The following is a 22,869-nucleotide window of genomic DNA, read 5'->3' as shown; positions in this document are numbered from 1 at the left end:
TTAAAAAAATAAAAGCCAGTTATTTTGGATGTCATTTTATGACTGTGTGGGACAAGAGGGGACACAAATAATAGAGAATTTATCTGCCTTTGTTATAAGCTTCCTCTCTTTCTGTAGGTTGCTGAGATCTATATTCTCATTTTTGTTTTTTTCTGCTTGTTCCTTTCTGCCTTCACTTGTAAAAAAATATATTTTATTGAAAAGTTTTGTTCAAGTGTAGACAGACTGGCTCTTTTATAGTTTTCCTTTAATGAAGGCTAAGAATTCCATTCTTGTCCGAAAGTTCCATAAAGGTAGGGGCTGCAACTGGCTTTTAAAAACAGACATAAATACATTCCAAGGCAGTATAGCAATATTATTGACCACTTAGGGCCATTAGGATGTTCTAGTGCATTTGTAGTATGCATAGTCGAAAGGCAGGGGTTTCCCAAAGTACTTAAAGTGTGAAGTGCTGGAATGGTGTGTGAACGCCTACAGTGCTCTTGAACCCCCCTTGCTCTCCCTCCACCACCCCGTTACCCTTTTCAAGCCAGCAGCAGGAACTCAGGAAGGGCTCAGTGCTTACCAAGCCACTGTGATCCTCGGGTCCAGATAATTGAGTTTGGAGGTTCCCAAAGCAATTTGTTTATTCTCTTCTCGGTCTGTGGCCTGAACTTCAAGCTTCATTAACTGCTCCTCCAGTCTCTGCACAGCCTTCTTCTTTGACTCTACCACCCTGGAAGAATGGAAGTCATTCAACAACCAGGCCTAGCCTCTGGAGAAGAACACTACAACCCCACCCTGCTATTCAGGGCAGCGAAAGAAGGAAAGCCCTAAATACAGAGATTTCCAAAAGATAGCACTCAGAAACCCTAGAAAGGCTGGGGCCCCGGGGGCCTGATATTGTCCCCATCTTTCTGTTGACCAAGCCCCAGCTCTGCACAGTACCAGGTACATACTTCTTGGTCTTTGCATCCTTCAGGACCTTGGCATCAGCCTTAGCACTTTTCAAGTCTCTCCGGGCATCTGCTAACTGTTCCTTCTTGGCATCAATCTAGGTAAGGAAGAACATGAAGGTTTAAGAAAATCAGCCCCAAAAGAAAAAAGACAGGTTCCACCAGAGACGAAACCTGAAAGCTGTCTCCCCTAGGTAGGCAGGCTGTCAATGGTGTGCCGGGTAAAACCCCCAGCGGTGATTTCTTGAGGCATAGAGTACATGTACAGTGACTGCTGAATTCAACTGCTATTTGGCCACTTATGTTCTTCACTGACCCTTCAAGAAGTAAGTGAAGAAATAAGTATAGGCAGTGACCCAGGCCCTCCTTAATCCAGAAGCTCAGGTTAAGGAATGTGCCAGGACTGGGCATGTGCTAATCTTTCACTCCTAGGACACTTCGGCTTTAGACACCTGGGAGGTCGACATCCTGTGCTAGGATGTAGCCTCCATTCTAAGAATACTACAGGAGATAACTCATTTTGAAGCGGATACAGGATCCTTGCACCTGCTGAACCCAGTTCATTCCTCAGATTCTCCCAGTATTCTGGTAAGGAGCTGCGAGCTTCTCAATAAAGGATGCACTGAAGGGAATACCCAAGGGACTTAAAAATGGCAACTGAAATACCCAGGAAGCAAATAGCTCAGCCAGTCTGTTCAAACCTATGCATGGCTTGGCTTTGGCATTCTGTTTTTAAAAAGAAAGAGCCGAGATGGCAAGGCAACTGTAGTTATCACTCAAAAACAGAGGTCTGAAAACATTTTTAGCTATATATATAGCTTTCTATAACGGAAGAAAACAAGGACAATTCCAGTCTTTCTTGCTTATAGAACCCTTGAAATACCTCTGGAAAACCCAAGTTCTCGGTTCCTTCTTAAGGACAGCAGTAGACACCACCACAAAACCAGAGCCCGAACTACTCAGCTCATGCTGCTGGGGGTAGACCCTCAGACGTGCTATTGCCTTGCTAACCTGTGAGGTCAAGGGAACCTCTGAAGAGTAAATAAATACTTGTCTGATTCAACACGCATTGGGCTGCTACTCTCAGCCTAGAACTGTCTGTTAGGTATACACAGACAGCCTAAGACTAGAAACAGAGGCCACCATTGTGAGAGAATCATTAAATGCATTTTACTATAAATGGCTTACTTCCAACATCTATGTTGTCCAAAGTCAAGCTTAAGGAACGGATTCTGTACACAAAAGCATCACAGACACCACTAGCCAGATTCTTCTCAGGCTAGAAATGTAACAAACCACAATCTTTTAACCATTTCTGTGGATGCTAAATTGGCAGGCTGTTTCAAATTCTCTCAAAGCATCAAAGACTCCATTGATTCACTTGGCAAACAGGGGCGTGTGTTTGCTTTGTGGGCACACAGGAGAGGGTTCCTGGGCTTGGAGGGCTCGTCTGGCAGGCAGCCTGGGCTGCCCAAACAGTGGTTCCAGAGTAAGATTGACAAAATAACTCCTGATGCTCTAGGGAGGGGTAGCCCGAATTGGGTTAACAGCACCTGAATATTCATGCTTTAAATTTCTGGCTTGGAATAATAACACAGGGAGAGTAAATGATACCAGATGATCATTTAAAAGAGTGGCAGGCAAAGGGGAGCTGCTACGAAGGATGATCTATAGGGTTCCAGGCCTGCCAACCACATGGTCGAAGGCTCTGAGAGGTCTAGGGATGTATATTCATTCACTCTGCATATGTGCATCCCTTCAGGAAAACCAGATGGCTCCTGTAGAATCAACTGTAGGTTGTGGATATTTTCTGATCCAGATGTACTACTACTGGGTATTTTCTTAGAAGAAATTTCAGAAGAAGGAAAATATGGTGGACCTGGAAATGTGTATGTAGCCTCACTATAGTAGCCATTTTTTAACTCCATTTGTCCTTGTGAAGAATTCTGTGAACGTGGACAGAAAAGAATTGCATCTCTAAATTCACTAACCTCTACTGAAATTCACCATTTCTTCTTCAATTATCAGTGCGGGCAACAAACCACAGTAACACCAGTAATACCTAGGACTTCACCACCAATGTATGTATGGTCATCTCCCTATTACTGTAACTGCGGCAGAAACCTTGAAGTATCATTTACACATTCATTACTATGCTTGAAATTTACAGTCATTATCAGACCCACCTTAAGATCTTAATAAGGAAGCACATCACAGACATTGAAATTTATTTGGTAAATTTATTTCAAGATAATTGGTCCTTTGTAACCCTGTGTGTCTGCTCTAGAGTGAAATATTGCAAATTCTCTTGCGAGTTAGGGCACTAGAACAGGTTAGTTATGTAGCCATTGCTAACACAGAAATGACAACCACCCAATGTTTAGTGCCTTGTGGCTTACAAGCACAGTACCAGGCAGAATCATAGGGAGGAGAGGCACACGAAGGAGGAACAGCATCTACTTGTTTGCATGTCAGTCTCTCCCTCTAGGGCAGCAAGTCTGGCACAAAGCCAGTATTCAACAGATGTTTGATGATGAGCTACATAAAAATATGATTCATGTGGAATGTGTAAAAATAAAAATAATTGTGCTAGGATAAAGGGGCAATTAAAGATCACTGTTTCATCATCTTTTCAATTTGAAACAATCTAATTTATTTCTGGGCCACAGCAAGGAAGTGTACAGACTCTCTGTATATCCATTACCTTCATTTATAGTAAGGACAATAATTAGCAGTATTTAAAAGGTACATCAAACAGGTTTTCGAAACAGGAAGTGGCTATTGCAGGATTTCTGTTTGCAGAATGGAGACTTCCTAAACTGGGTACCTGATACTCAGTATCTTGATCAGGGGTAACTCCTAGTATATTTCCATTTGTTTATCCTTAGCATGGACCTCTTTCAGAACAGACCTAGAACTGGCCTCATATCCCCGCCCAGAAGGCCTCCTGTTTACAGACTATCCATCCACAACAGATGGGGTTCCCGTAATTTTGCTACCCCTCCATCCAGACCTGCAGTACCTTAGACTGCAAGTTCATCATTGACTTCTCAAAAGTTTTGGGTGGTGCCCTCTGATGGTTACAAAGAATTGCAACAGCTCGGTTGGCACGGTTATACGACAGGATCTTTGCTGGGATGTTCTCATCAGCTGTGAAGAAAGAAACAGGAGGGTAAAAGAGTCAGTATGCATACATGAGAACACACAACATGCTTCCCCAGCTCTTCTTCCTCATGACTTTGCCAGCCCTCATCTCGCTCTCATGATCAAGTTCTCCCAAGACACAAAGTCAAAACCCAAGAGTCAAGAGTCATCTACCATTTGTCTCAAAGGCTGCCTCCCCCACCTAACCACCCAATATAGCCTGAAGAAAACATGGACAGAAAAGGGACAGAAATTGGGACAGAAAAGGTCTGTAGAGGAGAGTAAGACAAAAGGATCACAAACTTTACATTTTAAAACCACATAGCAGTTACCTATTTTACAAAGAAAACTTAAAAGCATGAGGATTATTTTACTTAATGTCACATGGCATCCTTTCTCCCACTCTAAAATACCAGCCCTCAAAATATCTTTGGATCTTCCAACTCATATTCTAAGGCCATCTGACATACTTACAGAGGACAGGGGAATTTAGCAGTGACTGGGATCTAGGAAAGAAAGCTTATGGATCTTGGTTGTGTCTTCTGCACTTAGTTTTTAGGAGAATACTGCCTACTATCTTAAGGGGGAAAATGACAGTAACCTCAGGGGAAGGATGTGCTATTTTACTTTTTAAATAGATCACAAGTAGGCAGAAAGACAGGCAGAAAGAGAGAGGGGGAAGCAGGCTCCCTGCTAAGCAGAGAGCCCGATATGGGGCTCAATCCCAGGACCCTAAGACCCTGACCTGAGCCAAAGGCAGAGGCTTATTAACACAGTGAGCCACCTAGGCACCCCATGGATGTGCTATTTTATTTTACTTATTTATTTGTTTATTTTTAAGATTTTATTTATTTGACAGAGATCACAAATAGACAGAGAGGCAGTCGGGGTTGGGGGGGTGGGGAAGCAGGCTCCCTGCTGAGCAGAGAGCCCAATGTGGGGGCTCGATCCCAGGACCCTGGGATCATGACCTGAGCTAAAGGCAGAGGCTTTAACCCACGGAGCCACCCAGGCGCCCCGGATGTGCTATTTTAAAAAGTAACCATGATAACCTTATTCTCTCCAATTTAATCAAACATCACAGCACCCTGCGAGTTTTCAAATAACATACATACAAAACATCAAATGCACTCATTTTCAGAGCAGACAGAAACCTCCTGTCAGCATTCCATGAAAATTAATCTTGAAGTTGGGGTAGGAAGGGGAAAACTGCACTGATTTTATGTTTATACAACTAAGCCTTGGCTCGCTATTAGAGCTATAGAAGGAAAAGTTTCTAGTCATAAAGTTAAGGAGAAAAAGCAGAATGGATCTAGGACTTAGCTGAGCAAGGGCAACAGACCTACCAGGAAGGGTGCAGGCCCATCTGACCAAGCAGTACTTACGAGCTGTGAGTTCTTTTAGCTGCTGCTGTAGCGTGATGGAGGCATTGTATGTACGGAATACCTTGGCTGTCAAGCCCTCCATGAGATCCTGAAGATGCTTATTTAGAATACCAGTCTGGAGGAGACAAAGCACGAAGAGGATATTGGGATTTACGCAAAAGCCATACCACCCCGCCCCTTCTGGCAAGCTCTAGGACATTTATGCCAGTGTAATCTCAATTTTGCCAAGTTTATGGCCCTGCCAGTGGGAGGTCACGAGAGAGAGAGAAAAGAATTCCAAAATATAGGTTTGCATGATACCTCCCTATGAAGTACTTTAATCTTAAGTAGGCCAAAAAAGCAAAGTTATCCTTCCCTATTAAGATTTTCCCTGATAAGATATCAGAGATAGGCCTTCAGTCTCCACCAGAGATGGCTGAGCATCCAGCCAAGAGAAGACCATAAGAGCCAGCAGAGAATAAAAGGCAGGTTTGTCCACCTGTCTCAGGGCTTTACTCATGGATTCACTGTGTGCCTACAGGAGGAAGAGTGTATAGGATGCCACAGGACAGACTGAAGGTAGAGTCCATGTCACCCCCAGGCAAACCTCTCCTGTAATGAGGCTCTGGCTGGGCCCCTCCTTTAACCCACTGCACTCTGTCCACTCACATTGAGTCTATCAAAAAGATCATCCTCAGGTTGTTTGTTCTCCATAAATAGCTGTAAGTTCTTAAAAACCTAAAAGAAATAAGTATGACCTGTTATTTAAAAAGCTTTTACTTTGGAAATAACTGCAAGCTTACAAAAACTTGGAAAATAAAAAAGCCCAAGGCACACCAACATCCTTTACCAGATTCACCAACCATTAACGTTTTACACATCATTCACCATTTACACGATACATGTTTGCCTCACTTCTCTCTACATGTGTGTGTAAACACCTATTTCTCTCAAACCATTTATGGGTACTTATAGTATATATAGCCCTTTACCCCTCAATAGCTCCATGTGTTTCCTAAAAATTTCTAAGGCTAGAGATACTCCCTTACATGTGCACAGTATGTATCAGCGTCATCAATTTACATGCATATACACTATAATCTACTGTTCGTATTCCAATTTGGTCAGTTACCTAATGATGTCCTCTACCTCCCCAGGATGGAACCCAATCTAAGGTGAGGTATTACATTTAGTTGTCATGTCTCTTTAACCTTGTTTAGTATGGACCACTGCCACAGCCAGCAGAGCCTAACGACTGATTAAACATCAGACTGTTAAAGAGCTGGATTATGGAGGCCCAGCACCCTGCTGGTCTTGGTTCAAGTCCAATACTTGGGGGAAAACATGAAGCTGCAGCGCCCTCTTCGGCCCTAGGCTCAGAGATTTGGGGACTAACGGGCTACTGTTCTGCTCAGTCAAGAGGTGGGGAGGGGTTGAAGTAAAGCTACAAACGTGACAGATGTGCAACCTGACCGGGGGTACTGAAACGTGGCTGCATCATTACAATAAGGTGATTTAAATCTTAAACTGAAGTTTGCCATGAGGGCCAACTCTCTACAGCATGCTCTGTTGAATATTACTACAGAATATCCCCATCCCCAGGAAGGTGTAGCACAGGGGGGTAGTGAGGGAGAGGAACTAAAAAGAGGTACCACAGACACCCACCAACACCTCTCCCCTCTCAAACCATTTTCCTAGTGGCCAGTGAAGTGAAGAGCATACAAAAAGCACTCAATAAATGCTTCCTGAATGAATGAAAGAATGAATGAATGAATGAAAGGAAAAAAAGGCCAGAGAGCACAGGCCACAGTAACTTACTCGTTTCTCAACAGGGACTTTGTTGTAATATCTGATTGAATCCTTTCCAAGGAAGTCAAACTCTACCACGTATTCCTGACCATCCAACTCTGGGTGCAGATTGATATGCTCCACACGAAGCGAGCAGCAACCTACAGTGTCCGCTGTTTCTCCTTCCTCCTTCTCATTGCCTGCTCTCAGAGCAAGCTGTCCAGGGTGAGAGGGAAAAATGAGAACAAATGAAAAATCTTGTATCTCTTGGGTCTCTAGGAAACCCAAATCAGAAGTCTCCTAGCTCTCTTTGGAGAAAGAGCAACAGTCTGCAAGGCATGGGAATTCTGGATTCTACACCATTGCTTCTTCCTCTGTAAGATGAAATATGGAGAATCATAGTGATATTATCCTTTCTCAGAAAATCAAGTTTCTCTTTACTCTGTTCTCTCCAATGGGGATGGAGGAAAGGAAGGTTTTTTTTTTTTGTTTTGTTTTCGTTTTTGTTTTAAATAAAGCAGCACATGAAAGAGTATTCCTATTCTGGGTAATCAAACTCAAGAGTCTCTTTGTGCTCGGCAGAGCAAAACTGGGAAAAAACCCAAATCTTCAAAAAGGTACTGACAAACTGATCTCTGCTAGAGAATGGTCCTTCAAACTGTAGTTGTGATACATTAATGCATTGTTTAACCAATTGTAAGGGTTATAACCATCCTTCATAAAAGAACAATAAACAGGGGCGCCTGGGTGGCTCAGTGGGTTAAGCCGCTGCCTTCGGCTCAGGTCATGATCTCAGGGTCCTGGGATCGAGTCCCGCGTCGGGCTCTCTGCTCAGCAGGGAGCCTGCTTCCCGCCCCCCCTGCCTGCCTCTCTGTCTACTTGTGAGCTCTGTCAAATAAATAAATAAAATCTTTAAAAAAAAAAAAACAAAAAACAATAAACATAATTTAAAATGTCAGAATTCACCACTCACAGAAAGGCTAAACATTGTTTTGTGCAACTTTTGTTTCAGTTACACACAAATACAAATATATTTATGTGTGTTGGGTCGTGATGTAAAAAACAGAATTTTTTGGTGGTTTATAGTCAAAAAGAGTTTGAAAATGTCTAACACAAGGCCTGGAGGAGTGAACAACCCCCACATCTTTGACAAGCTGAACATATTAGGTAATCGGACAGGAGGACGCTCACCTTGTCGATGAAGTACAGAGCTACAGCCCTCTGCCGGACTTTCATCTCTTTGGACTTCCAGTCTTCTCGATACTGGTTCCGGATCTTGTCCACGCACTTCTTTAGTCGCCGAGCAGTCTCATATTTCTGCCAGTCTTTCTCACCCTGCAAAGACCCAACTCCAAATGTGTATTGCTTAGGGATGACAGAGGAAAAAAAGACTGACTATCCAAGTTCAGAGCTCTGAACCAAAGAGAAGGAACCTGAGCTTAAGCAAGGCAGAAAAAGAAGAGTACTGAAGAGAAACTGTAGAGCATCTAGCCTGCTGAGAACTCAGACTGTCCCACTTTGCTGTGAAGCCCAGCTGGCTCCTGACTGCTAAGAAAGCTTCTAGCTTTCATTCTGAAAAATGTTTATGTTCTTGGGAAAAGCCCCCATGGCATGTTCTAAAAACGGACTTCTGTCAAAACAAAGGATAGAAACATCCCCATTCCCACATCAGTATCACCACTCTGCTGCCGAGTCTAAGACCCAACAGCAGTTTTCTGCTACGACTGAATTTCATTAAATCTAACACAACCATTTAGTCTGATGGACTGTCAAGGAAAGCTGAACCGAAGATGACAACACATAATTACTAAGGAACACAAAGACTTCCAGGAACAGTGGTAATTATTCACCATTTTCTAACTTTTGCATTTAGGTATTCTTGATTAGATTGAGTGGAAGTTTTTTTTTTTTTTAAACATTAGTGTTTTTGGTACAAGGTTTAAAAATTGAATCTAATGCCGATGAAGTTTTTTTTAGAAAGACTGAATCTAATCAACAGTGACAGATGATTATTTCTGCTACCATGTTGAATGGAAACATTCATAAGCAAGGAAGGACTGATAATGTCAAGTGTGAAAGATAAGAAAAGGAAAATAAAAAAAAAAAAAACAAACCAAAATTTGGGGTGTTTGGGTGGCTCAGTTGTTAAGCATCTGCCTTCAGCTTGGGTCATGATCCCAGCATCCTAGGACTGAGCCCTACATGGGGCTCCCTGCTCAGCAGGGAGCCTGCCTCTCCCTCTCCCACTCCTCCTGCTTGTGTTCCCTCTCTTGCTGTGTCTCGCTCTGTCAAATAAATAAATACAATATTCAAAAACCAAAAAAAACCCAAAACAAAACATTAAATCCCAAGAGGGGCAGAGAGTATTCTAAGGCCTGAAACAGATTATATGACATGAATAGAGGGATGGAATTTAAGAACCCAAGAATCTCAGGTCTTAATAGCCCTAACCACAACAAGAAAAGGGGGTAGTGATTTCTAATGACAAATGCCTAGTTCCCACCTGACATGGGACATGTAGTTCTTGAAGCATAAGAACTGTGGTCAAGGTATCTAGTCTTCTGGGTATGCAGAAAAGTGGGCTATGTGACAGCAAGAAATACCTTCTCCTTCTAGCTCTAACAACGCTCAGAAATGCAAGCTTACCCAGGTGTGCTAAGGATTCATCAGCACTCTCCTACAACTGTGTGTGGCCAAGTCATATGTACTTGTTTGGCTACAAAACAAGAGGTTCAGTAACTACTTGTTGTGAGTGGGCGATTTAGCAGTTGGTGATACAACATCTAAGAAGAAATATCTAACTTCTATTTCCTGACAATGGAAAGCTGAAAATTTCTCACTGATTTTTCTAAGTACACACTGACATTTAAGAGGGTGAAGGAAAAGGTGTGATATCAGCTGTCCTCATGTGTAAGTCAATAATAAATTTCCATGACAATCATGTCTCTCTCTCACACACACACATACAACTAGACAACAACTAATCTTCAATAGTACAGTCTCCAGCTCAGGAGTGGGCTCTTGGCCATCACTCTAAAGAACACAGGGCTACCAAAACCTGACTCCAAGTCTTCTAAGTCCTGTAGGTTCACATTTGCACAATTCCTTAGTCATGTCACTGGAACGAGTTTTAGGAAAACCCAATAAGTCAGTCATTCACAGAGGATACCACAAGACCAACTTTTCTTTATAGGCTGGCTGGGCTCTTGACACAAATAAGGATACAGAGAAGAGGGTAGGGGCAGAAGCCACCTTATCTAGGTCTAGGGGAAGTCTGGCCTCCAGGAAGCATACCTATCCCTGCTGTCTTCAGTTTCTCGAAACAGAATCCAGACAGTTAAATGCACCTGAACAAGTTTTCTTAGACTACTAGAAGATAAAAATACCCATTCCGGTCTTCCAGACAAGGCTGTCATCAAAACCATCTCAGTAAAACAAGGAGACTACTATAGGGGGACTGCCTTTAAGCCTCTCCCATCCTCCCCTAGCCAGTCAAACTTCTGTTTGGATAAGAATCTAATTTGATTTAGTTATACAGGACATTCTTTAGGTGATTTTTTTTTTCTTTCAACTGGTGGGCTTACCGTATTTTCTGCTTCCAATGTAACTGCTTACTCATTAAGCACAGTGGGTAAATGTGGTGAGGATCTGGATTCAGGATACAAAGTAGGAGATGAGCTAAATCCCATTCTCTAACCCTCTCTCAGAGATTTGTCTTGGGGAATGATGACATTTGCCAATATTTTTAGGTGGCTCTTATTTTCTTTAATTAAGATTTTTTTTTTTTTAAGTAATCTCTACACCTAATGCTGGGCTCAAACTTACAACCCTGAGATCAAGTCACAAGCTCCACTGACTGAGTCAGTCAGACACCCCTTAAAAGTGGTTCTTTTCACGTAGTTGGTGATCCCTATGAGTTTGCCATTTTGTAGAACACCAAAGAAGGGTGACTGGCATTCTGAACTACAAACATCTATCACTTAAACAAAAGACTCAACAAACTGGCCGTATATATTAATGCCATGTTCAAAGAGAAAATCCAACCAGCTTTTCATACATGCCCATTTAAAAAAAGTTTGTCTTTTTATTGCTGATATACAGAGGTATTTAAATTCTTTTCCAGATATAAGCGGTGCATTTTATTCCACTATTCCATTCTGAATAAATCTTTTAAGAAAAGATTATGTCATACAGATTTAAGTGTATAGTTTGATCAGTTTTGACAATTTATAACCCATGTAACCCACACCCCATCAAGGCAGAGTATTTTCTATCATTCCAGAAAGTTCCCTCATGCCCCTTCCCAGTTAATCACCAACTAAACAACCACTGGTCCTTTAATCTGATTTCTACCATCATGGATTGGTTTTGCCTAATTTAGAGTATTATATAAATCGAATCATACAGTATAGACTCGTGTGTCTGGGCTTCTCAACACGTTTTTAGATTCGTTCATGTTGGGGTGCCTGGGTGGCTCAGTTAGTTGGGCGTCCGACTCTTGATTTAGGCTCAGGTCATGATCTCACGGTTGTGAGACTGAGCCCTATGTCGGGCTCCACACTCAGTGCAGAGTCTGCTTGAGATTCTTGCTCTCCCTCACCCACTACCCCTCCCCCAGCACTCTCTCTGAAATAAAACCTTAAAAAAAAAAAGTCATCCATGTTGCTGCATTTATCAATATTCAGTGCTTTCAACTGCTGGTATATACGGTGTAATCTGTAACTAACCCTAATGTCTCTGACAAGACCATGTGTTTTTTCTGTTGATGGACCCCTATAATGTTCCAGTTTGAGACCTGCACAAATACAGTACTGCTATAAGCATTCTTGTACATGTCTTTTTGTGGGCCTAAATTTTCAATTTGATTTGGGGCAAAAATACCTAGAACTGGAATTAGTATCTCATTGTGGTTTAATTCTGCATTCCACTGATAATTAATGATATTGAGAACTCCTTCACGTGCTTTATTGGCCATTCCTCTATCTTGTTAATATCTATTAAAATCTTTCGCTTTTTTATGGGGGATGTTTGTCTTTTATTACTGAGTTACAGAATTCTTTGTGTATGCTGGATACAAATTTTCTGTCAAATATACATGTTGCCAATATTCTATCCCAGTCTGTGTTTAACAGTGTCCTCGGTTAAACCCAAGTTTTTAATTTTAATGAAGTCCACTCTGTCAAAATTTTTTTTTTAATCATTAGTGTTTATTTTCTGTCCTAGGAAATCCACACCAAGGTCTTAAAATGTTCTACCCATGATATAATCTAGAAGTTTTAGTGTTTTACTTCTTATACTTTAGAATTTTACAAAAGGAGTCAGTTAGGATTTAAAAAAAAAAAAAAGCCTATCTCTTATTTTCTCTAAGAAAACACCAAAATCAAGAGCTTCCTAAGCATATAAGGTTTTATAAGGACATTTTCCTTCAGTCTAGCCCTTCAACACACCAATGGTTAATAAAAAGTTGTAGGTACATACATCTCGGAAACCTCATAGAATTGTAAGCTCTAAAGAGAGAAAAGGCAGAAATGGGTATTTTGCCCTAAGAATATTTTAATAGGATTGAATGCAGCGTAACATCAACAACTGATTCTGAAGTTTGTTGTACTTCATTTGAAGAAAAAAATGACAAATTTTGTTTGTAAATTTAAGACTGGTTGAAGAACCTCACTTTTACTAAGGGTTACTTTGCAGGTTAGGAGACTAGGTAATGTTTCCAACCTTGGCAGTGGGTTGGACTTAGCACTGAGTACCTTTAATAAGCAGTCCCTTTGTAACCTCTAGATCTATGGTTTATCTGGAATCAGAGAGCTTTGCTGAAACTACTGGTTTCAAGAGGCTGACTCTGCCATTTTCCTGCAATTTCAGATTCTGTGGGTACCAGCACAGAGTGGAAAAGGAAGGGAATGGAAATACCTGCAAGATGTCTGAACAAAGCAGAACAAATCAGGATGAGCAGAGAAAAATGTGAATGAGCTCAGGATAGTCTTCATCTGGAGCACACGTTCCTATGGCTCTCAAAGGTCCTGATCCTTTCAATGATCTGTGAGGCTATTTGTACGATAGCCCCGGCTCCAACTGCAAGTAGACCAATCCAAGTTGCCAGAAGGGGGGATATTAAAGGGACACACTTCAGCTGTGTTTTTTTTTTTTTTTTAAACCCTTGACTACCCAATTTTTTTAAGTTGTCAAAAATCTCTAAGTCACATCATGCTTCAGTTAAATTTCTTAATGGAGGAGAGATGGGGTGCAATGGTACAATAGTATTACATGGGGGAAGTGAGTAAGTAAAAATACAGACAGAAAAGCAAGCAAAGAAGAGAAGTCTCTGGAGGCTGAGCGGAAAGGTACAGAACAGAGCCCCATGATGGTCATCTCCCATGTTTTGGACCTAAAGTTCACCAGGAAGTAAAGCCACCAATTACTACCCTTTCCTCTCTATAACAAAAACTTATCTTTGTAGACTTCTGGGTCAGATCAGGCAAGTGAAATCATGCTTTAATCCTTAAGTTGTTCCAAACATATAGCAATGAAAGTGCTCCAAGCAAGATCGGGAGAGCTAAAGCAAGGGCGCCTGTGTCAGCTTGGGCTGAGCTGAGCTAGAAGACTCCTAGGAGAAGGAGCGGAGAAGTGGAGAGCAAAGAGCAAAACAGAATGATACATAGACAAAGACTACCTCCCAGTCGAAAGTTTACAGGTTAAAATACATTAGTTATCTCACTCATAGTCTAAATATCTATACAAATACATCCACAATGAGATACAGAATAATAAAGATACTTTTTTTAAAAGATTTTATTTATTGATTTGACAGAGATCACAAGTAGGTAGAGAGGCAGGCAGAGAGAGATGGAAGCAGGCTCCCTGCTGAGCAGAGAGTCCAACATGGGCCTCGATCCCAGGACCCTGACCTGAGGATCATGACCTGAGCTGAAGGCAGAGACTTAATCCACTGAGCCACCCAGGTGCCCAAAGATACACTCTTTATTGGAGAAAAGATACATTATGAGGATGAAAATGAATTTTTCAGCGAAACAAAGGGAATTTGCCACCTACAGATCCTCACTAAACAGTGAACAGTGTATTTCAGTAAGAAAAGCAAACCTAGAGGGAAGGTACTGAGTATAGAAATTAATCAATATCTCATTCTGACAACTGCTAAATGGAGAGAGGATTAGGGTTTTAAGGATGACTGTGGGTTTAAAATAAAAAGTAACACTTTAAGCAAAAGAAGTATGAGATAGGGACACCTGGGTGGCTCAGTTGGTTGAGCATCCAATTCTTGATTTCAGCTCAGGTCATGATGTCAGATTCCTGAGACTAAGTCCTATGTCAGGCTCTTTGCTCAGTGAGGAGACTCCTTGAGATTTTTCTCTCTCCCTCTTCCTCTGCCCCTCTTCCCACCTATTTCTCTCCCTCCCTTTAAAAAAAAAAAAAGTATGAGGTATAAGTACTAGAAATGATTTATAAGTAATTTACTCGTCTATGTGGCAAATCCAAAAGACAGGGACACTTCTAGAATAAGAGTTCAGCAATGTTGTCAGATACAAAATATTAAGAAAATCAACAGCATTACCACTCTAGTTGTAACAGAAATGTAGTAGAAAAAAAGTCACATTCAATATAAACCTAAAAACAATTAATGGTTCTAAGAAAAAAAGGTTTTAAGAATATGTAAAAGTGGGGTGCCTGGGTGGCTCAGTGGGTTAAAGCCTCTGCCTTCGGCTCAGGTTATGATCCCAGGGTCCTGGGATTGAGCCCACATCGGGCTCTCTGCTCAGCAGGGAGCCTGCCTCCCTCTCTCTCTCTCTCTCTGCCTGCCTCTGCCTACTTGTGATCTCTGTTTGTCAAATAAATAAATAAAATCTTAAAAAAAAATACGTAAAACTATGGAGAAAATTATAAAGCGATACTAGACGGTGTACTCTTAAGACATGAATTAATGGAGAAGTGTAACACATTGACAGAGTGGAAGACTCAATGATGTCAAAATTTCCCCATTAACCTATAAGTTCAATACAATAAAAATCTCAATAGTCTTCATTAGAACATGACAAATTTATCTCAAAATGAATGCAAAACAGTAGAGAGCCAAGAAGAGCCAAGACAATTCCGAAGAGTGAGATCAAAGAAGCCTGTCCAGTCGGTAAAGCTACAACAGCTAGGACAGAAGAAATAAACAGGACAGAGAGGCCCTAAACAGACCGACATACATGTAGAAATTTGATATATAAACAGGGAGGGTAATATAACTAAATAGTTCTGGAAAAACTGGTTATTCATTTGGAAAAAGATATATTAGAGCTCAACCTCATACTATACACAAAAATATATTCTAGTTGATCAAGTATCCAAATGCAAAAAGCAGAACTTTGGCAAAGCAGAATGTTGGCAAAGATATGGAAGACAGAAACGTGTGTGCGCTATTAGAGGAATGGTGGTGGTGTAAACTGGTTGGGCACTTTAGAGAACAATTTAAAAATATCTAATGAAGGGGCGCCTGGGTGGCTCGGTGGGTTAAAGCCTCTGCCTTCGGCGCAGGTCATGATCCCAGGGTCCTGGGAATGAGTCCCACATGGGGCTCTCTGCTCAGTGGGGAGTCTGCTCCCCACCCCCGCCCCACCTCTCTGCCTGCCTCTCTGCCTGCTTGTGATCTGTCAAATAAATAAATAAAATCTTTAAAAAGAAATCTAATGGAGAATCCTTAAGGCAAATCTTCATCCATATATACAAGGAGGATGTATTTATTCCAGCACCTGTTTCTAAGTATTATATACAACCCTAATTGTCTTTTTTTTTTTTTTTTAAGATTTTATTTATTTGACAGACAGTGAGAGAGGGAATACAAGCAGAGAGAATGCGAGAGGGAGAAGGAGGCTTCCTGTGGAACGGGGAACCCAAATGTGGGACTTCATCCCAGGACCCTGGGATCATGACCTGAGCTGAAGACAGAGGCTTAACAACTAAGCCACCCAGGCACCCCCCCAAACCTAAATGTCTCTTGAAAAGAGTTATTCTTTATAAAACAGAACATCATCTAGCAAATAAAATGGATAAATTAGAAGTGTATGTCAAGGTAAAAATACCAAAACCAAAGCCAAGTAAAATAACTAAGTTACAGAACGATCTCAGTAACATACCTAATTTGAAATTATACCTTGTAAAAACAATGGTACGTATTATTTACCCACAGAGAAATATATTGTAAAAATACAAAAATATATACAAGAATGAAAACATTAAGTTGGTTATAGTAATCTCCAGAGAAGGAGGTAAACAGTACACAGGGGACTTCAGCTCTGTTTATCAGAATGTTCTTACAAAACGAAGTAGTTGAACAAATAGGACATGATGTTAAAGTTGGACACAGCCAGACGGGTGGCATGGGCTTTCACCGTACTGTTATCTATTCTTGTATATTTGAAATATTTCATAAAAAATAAAACCCCTAATGCTTGCAGCTCCCTATTTTTATCGAGAGAATGCTTCTCCTGCTGGCAGTGCATTTAAAGACTATTCAAAGCACTGTCAAATCCCGACCTCTAAAGTTCTTACTGCTCTTTTGAGTGGGAAACAGCCAACAACTACTGGTAAAAGCTGAAGAAATCACATCTCTTTTTCTCTTAACAGGAAGTATGACTTCTCAAGCCTTGAACCATCTTCACTGACTCTTAGATCCCAACTGAACTGAGCAGGTTCTCTGTCTTGGGTATAAAATTCTAGGCAGGGCCTACATGTGGATGACTTCTAGACTCACTACCATAACCATCATTCAGAAACCTGCACAAATCCCTACAGTATATGGTGGTGATCTGGATATCGTCAGGAATAAACTGTGGCTCTCAGCCCTGGAGGTCCTCCAACTAGTCTATCAACAACAAAGATGTCAACCCTTGGAAGCTGTCCTACAATCAGGCTGAATCCCAGGTTTAAGAGGATGCAGTATACATGTATTTGGAATCTGTTCACCTCTCTCCACTCACACCGGCATCATCCTGTCCAAGCCATCACCATTCATTGCCTGGAGGATGACAGCGGCATCCTCTGGTACCCCTACTTCTGGTATGTGTCCAATCCAATCTCCACAGAGTTTTAACACTCAGAATGGTCAGTTATGTCACAGGTTTCTAAAACACAAACCTGGTATTGTTCCCCTTATTAGAACCCAGTACCTTCCTACTGGATTTAGGATAATATAAACAATTTTAAGGAACAGTATGAAGATCTGGCCTGCATCCCCCTCTAAACCTCTTCCTCGTGTCCCTTTCTTGCTCACTGTACCTCAACTAGGCTGCCCTTCTTTCAGTCCAAGACCACCAAATTCATTCTCACCTCAGGGATTTCAAAAGGCTATTTTCTTTGGAACACCCATTCTCCCCTCCTTTCCATGGATAAATCCTATTCGTCTTGTAAGTCTTATCTTAAATATTTTTTCCTCAGAAAGGCCTTCCTTGAACCCAAGGCCAAATCAGATGCCCTGGTATACTCTCAGATGGTACCCTGCACTTTTCCTTTGCATCATTTACAAGAGTCTATGTTTACTGGTATGACTGCATATGAAGCCTGTGAATTCTGCCTAAGTGGGGTTATGTTTAAGCCACTCCTCTGTTAAAGCCCTTCAACAGTTCGCCACCAGATGCAGAATATGGGCCAGTCTCTTTAGCAAGACGCTAAGGCTGGCCACAATTTGGCAATAGGGTATCACACGAAGGCATAAGGAGGAGCTCTAAGTCAGAGTTACTAACTACTGGATTGTGGGCAAGTTTTCTGACTTCCCAGAGACCAAATTTCTCTATAGAACAGTGGCAATAGTACATTTGATATGGTTGCTAAGATAATCTAATGTCAACTTATGTGAAAATACTTAAAAGTAATCTAATATCCATTACTTTGGGGTTTTTTGTGTGTAAAATACATGTAAAAGTTACCATTAGTGACATTTATAGCACATTCACAATGCTGTGAAAACATCACCACTTGCTACTTCTTTTTGTTACTTCTTTTCACACTTCTCCCTCTTTGTCCACAATGACACAATGCTATTTGGAATACCTCTCTTTTTAAGACCTAACTGTAATCTAATTCCCTTCACAAATTTATTCCTGGTCTGTAAGTGCTGGGAATAATTGTTGTTATTTACCTAAAAACACTTAATGCTTACCTTTCTTCTAATACACTTAAATTCTTACCCAGTTTGCCCACTAGCCTAGAAGTTCTTTGAGAGCTAAAACCATTGTTCATTACCTTTGTTTATTTCTGAAGAAGAGAACATTTCTTTAGATGATTTCTGCTTGTAAAGGTTTTCTTTCTGATTCTATACTTACTCTAATCAGAAAAAGTGACATTTCTGAATGAATGGCAGAAAATAAAGAGATGGTCTTTTTCATACTGGAACAAAGAACTCTAGGAGTGTTGTAGTGTCAACAAGATAGCCTTTTGAGGTACGGCTTTCATGTCTTAAGAGATGTTTAATGACCTATAAACCATGATTAAGCAGGTCTTTAAGTCCCAGTCCCCTGCATGTTAACAGTCATAGTCTACAAAGAACTAGTTTGTTGGCTGCTTTCTTTTGAACTCATTTCTCTTTTAGGTTGCTATGCACATTTCCATAGTACATTGGAGGTAAGAAGTTCATGGGACTCTCCCAAGCAGGATATGCCTAGCAGGCTAATAAGAACTTGACTGCCCTTGCAAGACAGCCTTTCCCTTTCAATAACAGTATTAACAAATAACAACACATGGGTATACAATAGTTTACAATGTGCTTTCACATACATGATCCCATTTAGTCCTAGTAGAACCTACCCAGATGAAACCCTAGGTAGCCAGAAATATGTTAAGACTGTAGATTTTACAACTTCTTTCTGGATTCAGAGCAATCATGTTCCCTTCCTCAGAGCCAAGAAAGGTGAGGAAGAAAGCCACAGAAGCCAATTTACATTTACTGCATTCTTTTCTTTAAAAAACAATAAATAAATTTAATTTTAAAAAAATTTTCTTTTTAAAGATTTTATTTCAGAGGGAGAGGGTCCCAAGCAGATTCCACGCAGAACTGGACACAGGGCTCCACCCCAGGACCCCGAGAACACAAACCAAGCCGAAACCAAGAGCTGGACACTCAACTGTGCCACCCAGGTGCCCCACATTTATTGTACTCTTTATTACATTTCAACCACCAGCCAGTAAGCAACATAAAGGCAGGGACTGCATCTGTTTTGTTCACCGACACAATTCCTAACATCATGCATTCACTGTGCAAGGCACATACTGGTATCTCAGTAAATATTTGTGAATTAATAAATGAATCAGATTATAATGTGATGCAGAAAATGGATACTTCTTAGGAAGGTCACCAGATAATGCTAAGCACAAAGATACTTGCCTTATTTTGTGGAGAGTCTGCAATTTGTCACAGTGATTCTGGAGACCAAGCATACTACATTTCAACAAAAAAGATCAGCCCCACTAACTGGTGTAGCTCCTAGCTACCCCTTACCTTGATTCGTGAACTGGGGTTTAACATGATGTATTTAATGGAACCTTGGATGTTCTCTGTCCAGGAGACCAGCCAAGTAACCTTGTTATCATGTCGGACCTCTTTCCATTTATGTCCTGTAGGAGGAGAAGGAACCTTGGCATCTCTGTGGAAATAACAAATCGGGAAGGACGTGAAATGAGGAGAAGGAAGGGACAGTCTGACCTTTCGTAACCTAAAGTGGACAATTCTGCTGAGCATCTACTTCCATGTTTCCTCCGCATCACCAGTCAGTAACTGTGAAGTACTTGGAGATCTGTACATGGATATATCATGTTGTTCCCAACAGTTCTGTGCAGCGGGAAACAATCCCAGCAAAGTAATCCCAAGAACAAAGGACCCCCTCACCTTGATTTCTGGCCCAAACAATGAACTGCACTCACTTGCTACAGTTGATGATGATATCTTCTGGCATGATCCGTCTCTTCAGCATGCCCATCTTGGGGTGGTTGCCACGGCCGCGGAAAAGCCCAGGAGGTTCTATCTTGAAGTTGGCAATCCTCTCTCTATGGTTATCCATAATACAGAAGCCATATTCTTTCAGTAATTTTTCATTCTCCTCTTTGATTTTCTGGAACACAGCAAGGAAGTAATCAAAATGGGCTCAAATTGCTGTTCCTTATTCATATTTTATCTCTTATTCGAGAATAGTTTGAGGTAGAGAAAGTCTAAAAATCACTAACAAATAAATGCAAACATGGCTGCCTGGCTGACTCAGTAGGAAGAGCATATATGACTCTTCATCCCAGGGTCATGAGTTTGAGCCCCACACTGGGTGCAGAGATTAAACAAAACTTTTTTTTTAAAAATTTTTTAAAAAGTGTTATGAATACAAATAAGGATAAACTCTAATACAGTTTTCAAACTTTTAAGTACAGTAAAATTCCCCAAAATATCTACCTTTGAGGGCTAATTCCAACTACAGATTCAAAAGAGATTTCTTTTTTAATTTTTTTTTCAAGATTTTATTTATTTAACAAAGAAAGACACAGTGAGAGAGGGAACACAAGCAGCGGGAGAGGGAGAAGCAGGCTCCCCACCGGGCAGGGACCCCAACGCTGGGTTCAATTCCAAGACCCTGGGATCATGACCTGAGCAGAAGGCAGATGCCTAACAACTGAGCTACCCAGGCGCCCCTAAAACTGATTTTCTTATTTTAAAGGATTTATGTGTGAGAACATGTTACCTAGGTATTTTTAAATATAACTTTAAAAGCTAACATCATTTTGTTGAGCAGTGTCAAAATGGCAGATCGGGAAGAGTCTATGATAGACAGGCCTCACAAAGAACATCTCCATGTTTTCTAATAGGTTCCAGACACATTTAGTTGAACAGCATTTCAGGTTTTTCAGGCTCACACATACCTGTCACAGATTCTTTCCTAGGTATATGGGGACATACATCATATACTTTACGATCCTTGCTCCAAAAAAGGAGTGTGAGAATGGAACATGGAGCCTCCGAACCCTCTGCTGACTCTATCTTCATATTATACTTAGAAATTCAACTTACTAAGTCCTGCTGCCTTGTGGGTGGGAAGATTCAGAACTTGCTGGCAGCAGGTGTCCTTGGCCAGGGCTCTGACAAGGTGATACTTGTGAAACCTCCCTATCTTTGGATCGCTATGTGCAAGAACAAAGCTCGAAAGCAGTTTTAAAACACCCCTGAAGTAAAGAATAAACCAAGTTTCACTCATCTGGAATATTGAGAAAACTAAACTGAGACTGAAAAGTCTGAAGCAATTATCATTCTTACAGTAATTCTTAGTTTTTAAACTAAAGGTCAAATAGGCACTATCAAACAATGAATTAGATAATAAATACAAATGCCTATAAGCGCCAGGGCGGCTCAGTGGGTTAAGCCTCTGCCTTTGACTCAGGTCATGATCTCAGGGTCCTGGGATCAAGCCGCACATCAGGCTCTCTGCTCGGCAGGGAGCCTGCTTCCCTCTCTGTCTCTGCCTGCCTCTCTGCCTGCTTGTGATCTCTCTGTCAAATAAATAAATAAAATCTTTAAAAAAAATTTAAAAAATTATAAATGCCTACATTGTATAAATGTGCAAGTCCTTTAAAATACTGAAACCATAAAGTTTTGAAATTCCTTATAATCTGTAATTTCTGGACCTCCAGCTTGGGAAGAAACGGCAGACAAGACAAAGGAACTCTAGCCTGGATTTCTCTAGATCAAGGGTTGGTAAACCTTTTCTCAACAGAAAAAGAAAATCTTTCTCAACAGAAAAATTTGAAGGCTACACAGTCTCTTTTTGAAACTACTCAACCCTGCCACTGTCACATCAAAGCAGCCACAGATCATATGTAAACAAGCAGATGCGGTCGTGTTGCAATAAAACTTTTTAATAAAAATAGGCAGCCTATACAGTTTGCCTACAGATATTCTAGAAAAAAAATGATATCCCACCGGACAGTGGAAAGATCCTTCTGGGATGGAGATGGATAAGCATGGCTAGATTCCAGGGTAAAACAGAGCAAGAACAGGAACGTACACAGACAGTAGTACTGTAGCTGTCTTAAAACCCTAAAATTCAGGAGCCACTGTGCAGGTCTGCCCATCCTTAAATACAGTATTACTGGAGTTAACTGAGTGGATTTTAGGTCACAAAAGTACCAGGTTCTTACATTGAGCCATTAAATAAAGTGCCTATTATTCACAATTTTCAGTCTATGTAAAACCCTTAGGAAAATTTAAACATTAAGCCAAGCGTCCTAAAGCTTTAGTACAGAGCCATCTGAAATTACTAAAGTCATATCTGTATTTTAAGAACTAAGAAGAAAATTAGATGAACTAAATATTATTCCAAAGTTCTCCAGAGGTTTAAGAAATTCTGTAGTACCAGTTTCTCTTCCTTGCTCATCTGTTTCCGAGCTTCTGACTGCGCTTTGAAATACTGGCTCATCTGGGTAAAATCACATTTGCTTAGGTTGGTGATAATATTTTTCTCTTCATTAGTCATTTCCTAGTCAAAAAAAAAAAAAAGGTGTGGGAGACAGAAGCAGAAGGTAAATACACCATTTACCCCATAGGTTTCTTTGTGATTACAGCAAAGCACCATTTTTTTCAGCTGAAGGTGTCTAGAGAGGTAGTC

At 40.9% G+C, this 22,869-nt stretch overlaps 1 protein-coding gene across 2 annotated transcripts in view; it reads right to left on the bottom strand.

Annotated features, from left to right (window-relative positions):
• The window catches only part of TOP1 (DNA topoisomerase I), a 98,990-nt gene that overhangs the window by 2,048 nt on the left and 74,073 nt on the right, over nucleotides 1–22,869 (bottom strand). For both annotated transcript variants that reach the window (XM_047747035.1, XM_047747036.1), the window contains 10 exons: nucleotides 22,618–22,740; nucleotides 20,150–20,337; nucleotides 19,728–19,872; nucleotides 8,423–8,566; nucleotides 7,262–7,447; nucleotides 6,113–6,181; nucleotides 5,465–5,579; nucleotides 3,958–4,085; nucleotides 939–1,033; nucleotides 566–715 (listed from right to left, as the gene is read on the bottom strand). In XM_047747035.1, coding sequence (XP_047602991.1) covers nucleotides 566–715; nucleotides 939–1,033; nucleotides 3,958–4,085; nucleotides 5,465–5,579; nucleotides 6,113–6,181; nucleotides 7,262–7,447; nucleotides 8,423–8,566; nucleotides 19,728–19,872; nucleotides 20,150–20,337; nucleotides 22,618–22,740 — 1,343 coding nt within the window. The remainder of the gene's footprint in view (nucleotides 1–565; nucleotides 716–938; nucleotides 1,034–3,957; nucleotides 4,086–5,464; nucleotides 5,580–6,112; nucleotides 6,182–7,261; nucleotides 7,448–8,422; nucleotides 8,567–19,727; nucleotides 19,873–20,149; nucleotides 20,338–22,617; nucleotides 22,741–22,869) is intronic.

This window comes from Lutra lutra, chromosome 9, assembly GCF_902655055.1.
Source record: "Lutra lutra chromosome 9, mLutLut1.2, whole genome shotgun sequence".
Taxonomy (NCBI): domain Eukaryota; kingdom Metazoa; phylum Chordata; class Mammalia; order Carnivora; family Mustelidae; genus Lutra; species Lutra lutra.
This window is presented reverse-complemented; position numbering and strand designations above follow the sequence as displayed.